Source organism: Octodon degus, unplaced genomic scaffold, assembly GCF_000260255.1.
Source record: "Octodon degus isolate 3935 unplaced genomic scaffold, OctDeg1.0 scaffold00020, whole genome shotgun sequence".
In the NCBI taxonomy this organism is placed as follows: Eukaryota; Metazoa; Chordata; class Mammalia; order Rodentia; family Octodontidae; genus Octodon; species Octodon degus.
Window position 1 is genome coordinate 19,638,473 of NW_004524596.1, and position 10,888 is coordinate 19,649,360.

At 37.3% G+C, this 10,888-nt stretch overlaps 1 protein-coding gene across 1 annotated transcript in view; it reads right to left on the minus strand.

Annotated features, from left to right (window-relative positions):
* Window positions 1-286: 286 nt before the first annotated feature.
* The window catches only part of Mrpl39 (mitochondrial ribosomal protein L39), a 16,222-nt gene continuing 5,620 nt past the window's right edge, over window positions 287-10,888 (minus strand). Inside the window, exons 4-10 of the mRNA XM_004627745.2 lie at window positions 10,469-10,568; window positions 9,732-9,799; window positions 6,439-6,551; window positions 3,393-3,458; window positions 2,341-2,494; window positions 1,123-1,170; window positions 287-396 (exon numbers count right to left, since the gene is read on the minus strand). Of these exons, the coding sequence (XP_004627802.2) occupies window positions 349-396; window positions 1,123-1,170; window positions 2,341-2,494; window positions 3,393-3,458; window positions 6,439-6,551; window positions 9,732-9,799; window positions 10,469-10,568 (597 nt within the window). The 3' untranslated portion in view covers window positions 287-348. The remainder of the gene's footprint in view (window positions 397-1,122; window positions 1,171-2,340; window positions 2,495-3,392; window positions 3,459-6,438; window positions 6,552-9,731; window positions 9,800-10,468; window positions 10,569-10,888) is intronic.

Here is a 10,888-nt window from a genome sequence, read left to right on the forward strand (position 1 = left end):
CACTTGCTATTTTGCATAAAGATGCTTATTGCACTACTGTTTGAAACAGTGGAAAATGTAAACAACAAATATAGTATTGATTTTCTGAAATTGTATCTATATACGTATATGCAGGTAAAAGAAAACAAGCTTAAGTACTGCAACTGTGGAGCAGGAAAGGAAGGGCTGTTTCTATGTGAAACTTTTATTGTGAGCAACGCACATTTTCTTACACTTTGAAGAAAGGAAAAAGCAAAGATCACTATCAATGTTCGAGACAAAAAAAGTTAATTTCTCTAAGTACACACAGATGTTACATTAAAATATTTTATTTTAATTTACTGTACACACTTAAACTTTAACAAATCTTTAGGCAGATGCACTTTCCTCTGTCGGGTTAGTTTGCTCCTCAGTTACCTGTAAAAACATAAACAGCTTTATTTCTCTAATAAATACTTTCAATTTTACCTTTAGCCACCACGTTGACTCCTCCCACCATCCTCTTCGGACAACATTTTGTCTTTTTCCTTCAACAACAATTATTGTAGCAATAATAGCCAGAAGCTTGATCAATGTGTGTAAAGTCACAAGGAATTAGGGCAAGAAGGAAGAGCCCGCTAGGTCAGACCTTACAGGACAGCTATGTGAAGGAGTCAGGAAAGAATTCCTAACCATGACACGATGAAGCTACAGTGAAGAAAGACAATCAGTCCTACTTGTGAAATAAAACACTAAAGACAGAATAAACTACAGACACAAAAATATTCAAATCTAGTTTTGCAGAGTATTTACACAATTAACACTAACAGTCAAGGCAGCTTTCAAATGTCTGATAAACTACAATCATTTTAAGTTTAAGTTTATTAAAACATTATCATAGGACTTAATACCAATACAGTAAGTAAAAACTATTACTATTACACAATAATATACTCATTTCCATTCAAGCTCTACGGTGCTATTTCCAAAATTAAGAGAACTACCAAATTATAACTTCACTAATGCCAAAACAGCTCTTGGCTAAACAGTCACAATGCCAACTTGATTACTGACTCAAGATATTTCCCCTCTACCCTCCGCTACCTGGGTTGTTATTGCTTAATTTTAATAAAAATTTCTTCATAGAAATAAGAAAATACCTACCATTTTCCGAGATCTTTCTAGTAGCTTATCCCATATGGTAAAATGTGCCTAAATAGAAAAGATTTGTTGTGAATCAAAGCAGGAAAGTTAAAAAGGACTGAGTCCTTATATAACTTTTAAAATAAAACAAGTAAATAAAAAGCTAGACAGCACTAATATGACAACTGGTGATAAATATGGACTCAGTAGGGAAAACAGGTACTGAGTATGCAGAACAATTGCTTTGTTGGCATTTAAGGAAAAAAGACTTAAGCACCGAATATGTTGTTTTTCTCCTTTTATTCCTTTTCATCATTTACATCATAGAAAATTCTTCCTAATGGAAGAGAAAAATGCATCCCATTTTCCCAAAGTCTGTGATTTTTCTCTAATTAGCCAATTTTGGCATACTGGGGGTCATTCATTAACTCCTATGCAATCACAGGAGGTTCATTAAGAACTACCTGTGACATCTTTACTCTAAAACTGGCAGACCCACAGGATTTGGCAGATTGCAGGAAAGAATAAATGGAAACAAGTTAAGGTCACAATAAAATGACAGAGACAGTTTCTTCAATTCTTAATAGTCCTATGTAACAGAAGATTATAAGAATGCATTCGTGAAAATAGTAAAGTGATAATGACCACATCAATTTTACTAAGCAACTGAAGGTAATATTGAGGCATAAGGATGATCCAGGGACTATTTCACAGAGAATAAGCTCAGACAATCTGTAACAAAAAGTAAAATTACTATCTATGTGCAAATCCTTCTAGAGAAAGGCCAGACTGGACAACTGCAGCACAGACCAAGCAGGCAAGGCTGGATAATGCAGGACTTTCTGAAACAGGGGTAGGGGTTGGAACTTATCCAATATGGAATAAGAATAGGCCTTGAGTCCCGAGTATGTCATTAAAATTAGGGTGAAGAACACACCAATATGACGTCAAGGATACTCCAGAAAGGTCTTACCAATATGCATTCCAATGTTCCCTCATCCTAATCTAAAAAATAAAAATACTATCTCAATTTGATTTTATGTTTTTAACAACTGTTCCTTTTATGAACTAGCTTTTATATCATCAGCAAACTTATTGTTAATCATAAACTCAAGTTTATAAAACATTAGTGGCATATGACTTAAGGAAAATTAAAATTTATGTCCCTTAAAATTGTATAAAATCAAACCTACAACCTTGTCCCAAACTGCAAAACCTAGAACTTTAAGCTTTACTTACCCTTAAGTGAACAGGTAAAGACAGACCCTGGAATCTTCTCACATGACTCGGCTGAGTGGGCTGCAGGCTGTGAACTGCTGATACTTCATACTGGGAACAAATGCTTGTTCGTGGTATAAGAGGGCCCTCACTCACATCAATGAAGTCACCAATTCTGATTTGATTTAAAAGGCAAACACACAAGCCTCAACATCAAATCACTTCTAATTGGTTAAAAAAAGAAATGAAGCGCTCTCTACCACTATGTCCTACTCAAGAACGATGTACACGGCTCCCTTCTATCTGCAACAACTTCTGACATACAGTCTCAGGTAAAATGGCTCGACTTTGAAAATCAAATAAAATGAACCCTTCGTGACTTAACATTTAGGTAAATTTTAAGGTTTTGAAGAGTCTTGCAATACATCACACTACTGATCACATCCAACTGTGCAGCAATGATAACCCATAAGCTGGCAGTAACCTGGTACAGTAGCTTAGAATTCAGTACACAGGACAGATTGTGTCCTGAAACAAAGAGCAGTTGCTAGAGAAAACAAAGTTACATCCAAGTGAAGAAAACATAGCTGAGAAAATAAATCCAGGCCATAAAGTCATTTTTACACAGGGCACAAGACTTGGATTTGCTCTATATAGAAATGCAGCAAACATTAAAAATGTTCAACATAAAAAATCTTTCCCATCCGTGAACCAAAGTATATTCCAATTCAACTTGGATGTAACATAAGTAGTAACAAGTTACTGTTCATGTTCCTGTACAAAGGACTATCATGCTCAATTTATGTTAACAATGATTATCTTGCCTAATTTCAAAATCCTTAAAAATTTCATTTTTAACACCATTTTTCAACTCTTGAAATGAATAAAAATGATGAGTGAAAAGCACAAGAGCTCCTAAGCATAGTTTCTTTTTACTAATATATCAGAAACATGAACATAGCACCAGAGAACAAGATTAGTAAAACATCTACTTCAGTCATAGACTTCAGCATGGTAATTACAATGCTACACTTTAAATTGGCATATCAACCAATCTTTGGGAGTTTATTTACCTGTGTAACTTGACTATTCTCTCAGGATTCTGAGATGCCTTCTCTTCTATAAAATCTATTTTGTACCTAAAAAGCAACATAGAAAAAAAAATTTTAACTCTAAATATATGTTTTCTGACACCTCACTGTTTCCTCCTCCTCAGCTATGGTTTTCCCTTGCAGCTGCCCATCCTCACAGCCCTACAACTCCACACCATGTTCCCGGGACCTGCTCGGGGCCAACCCAGTGGACACTTTCCAGTCCAGTCCACAGCTCACCCCCACCGGGCAGAACTCTTTCCACGGACCTGCAGCAGTCCCACTGCAGCCTATTTTATGTCCCCGGCCACTTGGGCTTTCCTCCACCCTTCATGGGTTCCATCCAGGATACTCTTCTCACACTAGGCATCCTCCCTACACTAGCTCCCTGACCGAAAAGCTTTAGCTACTACTTACACGCAGTACCTTCTACTCTCTGCCGCTAACTCATCTCTCTCTCCTGTGCCCCAAACTGTGCATTCAACACCTTCCAACACACCCACGAGCATGGTCCCTTAATGCCCCAAAGTTCCAAACTAATTATTTCCCTCTTTGCACACTACAGTTTTTCTTATTCCCGTATTTCCTATCTCAGTATAATTCCACCAAACACCCATGTCCAAGTGAAAGACCAGGGCCATTTCCTCTTTTACACCATACCCCTTTGCACTGCATCCAGTTCATCACCAAGTCCTATCAATTCTGCCTCATATCTCTCAAATCTGTCAATTCTGTCAGTATAACTGGCAGCACAAGGTGAACCGCAGAGCCCACATTCAAATCATGACCTTGCTACTTACTAGTAAGAACCTGGTCTGTTTAGCCCAGCATGCAAAACAAGTGTAAGTGTGCACACACCCATGACCACACCTGTGTGAGCACAATGGCATGGCTCGGGTAGGAGGCACTGGTTTATGTGAAAACATCCACTGATGGCTGTCCCCCTTCTGCCAGAGTCCCCATGCATTACAGAGAGCCAATGCCCTTCAATACTGTCCCTCGTGGTCCACCTCCAAGAGATGTTTTGCCCCATGAGCCAAAACCTCTAAAGGCTCCTGCCTTTCCCTGAAGCAGAGAGATTCAGGCACTAGCTCACCACCACTGCCCCACACTCTTCTCCATCCTCTCAAACTTATCCCCAAACTGTCTTCTTTGTCCTGCCATGTGACAGCTAACTTTATCTATGTCCCAGAAGTCCCCACAGACTTCGACACTTAGGCAGAGCAAAGTAACATCTCAACAGAGAATGGCCAGGGATAAGCTAGTGGCACAGTGCCTCCCTGGCAAGCACAAGGTTCTGAGTTTGATTACTGGTACAAAAAAACCAAAAAGAAGAGAGAATGGAAGTTGAAGGTATACTGTCTAGTAATATAGCTATTAAGCACTAAAATGTGCTTAGTATGAATTAAAATATGCCTTAAGTTTAAAATTCAGACCAGAGTCTAAGAACTTACTATGAGCAAAAATACAAGAGAGCATCAGTAATATGTAATATTGATTGCATGTGGAAATTATATTTAAATATGTTGGTAAATAAAATTTATTATTACAATTAATTATAACTTTTCACTTTTTAAAGGTAGCACTACACATATTCATGGCTCATATATTTCTGTGGAGAGCATATGCCCAGACTTTTGTAAGAAAATAATTTGATGAGGTGATAATCCAAGGAATTTTTTAAGTCAAAACTGTAAATGGTGGTTTGAGTCTACTGCACTACCTATATTTTATGATGCATTTCTACTCTTTTAGTATGCTGCTCAAGAATATACTGGAAAGTGCTTTGTCATAGCTAGAGTTCAGTGAGTAAATTTTTCTCCAATACTTCTCCAAGTTCAGCTAAATATACTGCACTTGTTTAGCATGTAAATAATTATCCTATGAAAGAACATTAGATACCATACTGCTTTGAGAAATGCCAGGCAAGAATATGAGATGAGGAGCCTCCATGAACTAATTCAAGAGCATAATTATGACTATCCCTATGAAACCATAAAAATTTATGATTCAACTTCTATATTCCTAAAAGAAACTCTAATACATAATCTTTAACAATTTGCAGGTATGTATTTTGGTTTCAGACTATAGTACTTATATTTCTAATTAGTACTAATCTTCTATTAGATTAATATTAAAATTTAGTTTGTATTCTTACAACTAGTACAAGGTGAACTAGAAGTTCTCTGATTAGAGAAGGAATTGAGAAGCCAAGCAGAATTTAAAATGCTGACAAAGAAAAATCCATCACATAGACAATTCAGATGCAGAAAGCTAAGCCCTAACCATGAGCTGGGTGTGGTGGCACACACCTGTAGTCCCAGCACTCCAGAAGCTAAGGCAGCCTGAGCCACAAAGCGAGCTCAAGGGCAGCCTGAACGGCATGGCAAGACCGTGTTTCAATAAGGGGGGAAAAAAAAGAAAACTGGGCATGGTGGTGCACACCTGTAATCCCAGCTCTTGGTAGGCTGTAAATAGGTGGATCGCTACGAGTGTAGCAGTGTGTGCTCGTTTCGGCAGCACGTATACTAAAATTGCAATGATCTAGTAGTGAGACCCTGAACACCCTGTAGAACCTTCTCTAAAATACAAACAAAAAAAAGACCTAACCATGTAAACATTTTTCTCTGTCAACTCTCTTCCAAACTGCCTGCATTTTTAATCTTATCCTTTGCAGTCACAGTGGAAGAATGGAACAGAAAGTAGGCAAAATAATACAGCTGTCTCACATGTCATCACTTCAGAGCAGAAAGTAAAAGGCGAAGCACACTACCATGTCGATATAAAGCAAAGGGCTAGCCTAGGGAACAGAGATGTCAATGTGAGGAAACTGCTGACTGTGAGGGGAACCATTTTAGAGTACAATCAACAAAAAGGTAAGCAAAAGAGAACAGGTTAGTACAGAAAAAAAGATCTCTGAGTAGAAAACAAAAAAACTCAAATGTGAAAATCCTAGTAAGTAAAGTTTTTTGTCATTACACATAATACTGGGAGATTTAAAGTTACTTTAAATTAAGCTAACACTTACCTGTTGTGTTGAAATATTTCTAATGCCACTTTTGCATCAACTTCCAGAGTTTCAAATGGCAGATCTTTGTAAATTAAAGCATAAGCATCTTTTGTGAAGGAACGCAGGTTCTCCTTAAAAATGAAAGAATTAACCTTTAGTGACTAACACTATGTCTCCATAAGTCAGACAAAGCTGTAGGCTTGGTACTGTGAATTCAACTAAAAGGTGAAAAGTAAATGTCCTGGAAGAATAAACTAACTCATAATCACTGAATACTTAGACCACATACATCTCCCACTCCATAAGCTATAAAACTTGTAGTTTACCTACAACTAAAATATTGTCAGCCAGGTGTGGTGGTGCATGCCTACTATCCCGACAGTGTGGGTGGCTAAGGCAAGGAAATAGCAGGTTTGAGCTCAACTTCAGCAACTTGATACAATGAGACTCTGTCCCAAAATTTAGTTTTTTTAAAAAAGGGCTACAGATATAGTTTAGTACAAAGGTCAAGACTGAAACTTCAGTAATGTCAAAAAATTACCATCCTGCATTAGTAATTATTATAAGGGCCAGCCAGATAGCAGATCAGCAGACTAAAGCACCCGAGGAGGCAGACGCAGGGACCCGGGTTCAATCCCTGCCTTGCCATGCTGGCCTCGCCCATGGGGTACGCTGAGAGACGGTAATTGAGATTGAGCGTGGTGGTGCTCCCTGTAATTCTAGTGCTTGGGAGGCTGAAAACAGGAGGATCACTATGAGTCAGATCTGGGTAGTGAGACTCTGTAGACACTGTACTAAATATACATAAAAATAATAATTTCATTATTATTTCCTTTATTATAGGCAGGCATCATGGCATACATCTGTAATTCCAGCACTTGAGAAGTTAATGCAGGAGGATCATCATGAGTTTGAGGCCAGCCTAGGGTACACAGTTTGACACTGTATCAGGAAAAAAAAAGTTATTATACACGTGTGTGTGTGTGTGTGTGTGTGTGTGTGTAATAGATAAGCCTACAAATTTTAATGAAACATTTCATCCAAATTACATAATTTTATGTTTATTAAAACTATAATAGCTCAAAAATAAAATACTAGTAAACAGCAAGACGTAAAATGTGTTTACAGTATGACTAAAACTAAGTTTATTAAATGAAAGGAGAACAAAATTACTGTTTTCATAACTGAGAAAGTTTCACTACAAAAAAAAAGGTTTCACTACAAAGGTTGAGTCATCACTGGTCTTGTGCAAAATAAAGTGTATGCAAAATACTATAAATTTCTGTTTAATGAAAATACAATTTTACACAATTACAATGATTAATAATATATATTAGGTTTGAGAGACTTTAAACATTTATTAATTCAATTTATTATAAATCATACTAATGTAGAAAAGGTCAAGTATTATTACAGAAATATTTTTATACTAAAATTCCATAAGCTTCTCCTTAGATATGACCATGAAATGACTTTTCCATTTTATTTTATTTTTTGGCAGTAATAGGGATTGACGTTTTGTTTGCCACGCAGGCACTTAGCCACTAAGCTGTCTCCCCAGCCCCTGACTTTTCCATTATTAATGGGGTAACATAAGACTTTAAAAATCTGGGGCCTGGGGAGATAGCTCAGTAGAATAAGCGCTTGCCTGGCAAGCACAGGGTCCTGAGCTCAATCCCCGGTACTGCAAAAACAAAAAAATCTGTATTTGTGGCTAATACCACCATCCTTCAGGGTAACTCTTCCCTATTTTATGTCACCCATCCAATGCATGGAGCCTGCTATCAGCTAGGACTTTTTTTTTTTTTTTTTACGTTTCATAAAAAGGAAAAAAAGAGGAAGCAAGTTTCACAGATAACAGTTAACTCTTGATCTTATTAGCTTTTCTTTACTTACCCTAATAAAGTGAAAATCTGTTTTTAAATTTGGGCGCACAATTGAAAAGAAGCTGTACTGACAAAAACTCAGCATTAACAACCAGCTCTACACTCTTTTCTGCCCCTTCCTTCCTTTCTCTTCTTCCCACTCTCTTACTCAGCATCCTATTTCCCTTTTCTCCTCTTCTCCATATTAAATAAAATGTAAGATTAAAAAGAAGTAACTTCCAAAGAATTAAAAGCAGAATTTAAAGCTTGATCTTTCCTGACTCTAAAATCTTTGATTTTAATAACTATAGTAGTTCAGTAAATCTAAGATATGACCCTAAAAAAAACACTACCAATTATAATTAAGTTGCTACCTACTATAAATCTATTTTTAGATATTAAAATGGAAAAAACTGTACAATGAAATTAATAAAATGTTATTTCTCCCACTTTTTTGAACTCTAGACTCCCTAATGCATCACATACTGCTTTGCTTAATTAGGAATTAGGACCACACGCTGCACCAGCCCCACCCCCAGGCACAATGAGCCGACCACCAAGATGGGGCCTGGTGGCCATGCCTGTAATCCCAGCACTGGGGAGGCTGAAAACGGGAGGATCATTAAGAGTTCAGGCTGCATAGTAAGACCATATACCAAATACATTTTTAAAAAAAGAAGAATTAAGTACTTGCTCATCAAGCCCAGTCATAACTAAGCCTCTAGGCTCAGCCTCTGATAAACATCAGTAACCCTACCTCCTACACGACTGGTGTGAGGGTCCTTGGTATCCTGGCCCTGTTGCAACCCAAGTCCCAGACCACTAAGAAGCACCCAGATTATGAAGGCAAACCAGTCACAAAGAGTTTATTTTGTTGCCATTTGTGTTAGCTTTTCAAGTTTATTCTTGTATCATTCCCTCTCAGCGTAAGTCCTGTACACATGGGAATCTCAGAACCAGCAACACACTAAACTAATTAAAGGCAGAACTTTCCAAACTATGCTCTGGGGACTCAAAATAGGTATAGATCTAATCACCCTGCCACATCAACCAAGAGTTAAGCTCCTGAGCATCTTGAAAATCACTTCCTTAAGAAACAGTTGGCACTGGGCTGGGGAGATAGTTTAGTAGAATAAGCACTTGCCTGGCAAGAACAAGGTCCTGGGTTCAATCCCCGGTACCACAACAAATAAAATTAAAAAAAAGAAATAGTTGACACCTCAAGAAAAAGTCCAACAGGACATAAAGCTTCCAGACATCAGGCTACAGTGTTGCAAAACCCTCATGAGTCTCTGTCTTCAACACATATGCTGAAAAAGTCCTTCCCAATGACAGCAAGGTAGGTAGAACCTTTTAAGTTCCTCAATGTACAGTTCCACTGAACAACACTAACAGGAATTATTCTCAAAGAGAAAGGTTAGACTCTAAAATTAGTATTTCACTTACTTTTGTTGGAATCCACTCATCCAGTTTCTTATCCAAAACTACATCATAGCAGAAGGCTCCAGCGATCACTACAAAGCCAACCAAAATACAAAGCAAAGTCAAATCTGCTAAGGCAGAAAGTTATTCATTTGTAACAACTGAATATTTAGACAATAAAATCAAAAGTTAGCAATCCCTCCCAACGTTACAAATTATAAAACTGTTGCCACAATCCCAGCTGCTTACCAGAGCACTTCAATTCATTTCTTGAGTATCTTTCAGATATTTTTAGTGTAAATATTTTCTTTTAAAATATTATATATGTGATCCTAGCACACATAATGGTAAGAAACTGTATTTAACAAAATTACAAAATCTGCACAGCCCTCTTCAGGATCCTGGACACTTCTGGTGAAACCAGAGCACCTGCACACAGTTCTTCCCAGCATCTGCTCAGGTGCCCATGCCTTCTCCACAAGTCCATTTTAGAATTAAAGGCTCAACATGGTAAGAAATCAGCACTGCAGATTTCAGTATAACTCCATAAAATTCATATTTAAAGAAATATTTTCACTAATTTTATTATGGACTTCTAAAAATTATTTCATCACAATAGGATGAATTACATTACCTATAATAAATGAAACATGTAATGGTAATCTATATTCAGTAAAAATAGAAATGAATTATGTATACCACCACATTAGGTATCAAAATATTTAAGGATTACAAAAAGGATGTGCAGTTATGTACATTACCAGGCACCTCTGGAGCTCTGACCAAGCTGATCACGTACTCGTCTTTGAACGCCCTCTCTATTACACAGCCCATTATCATGGCACAAGAACGCCAGTAAGCCTGGGGGGAAACACAAACACAACACACACTAAGATTCGCCGGAGTGTCTACAACAGTAAGGTAACTTCTGGCTTAGGTAGTACTTCTCAGTTATCTGTCTATTCTCATCACGTAGCAACAGTTACTATCAAGCTACGACATTACCTTTACCTAAAAGAAACCAACAAATAAGGAGCCAGTTGTTGGCAATGTTTCTGGGTAATATATGCAACATTCTAACTATGCAACACAGTTCATCCATCTTAATTAAATGTTTTTCAATGTTTCACTTTAATCAGAACATCTTGGTTCAAATCAAGATTCTACCACTTCCTAACTAG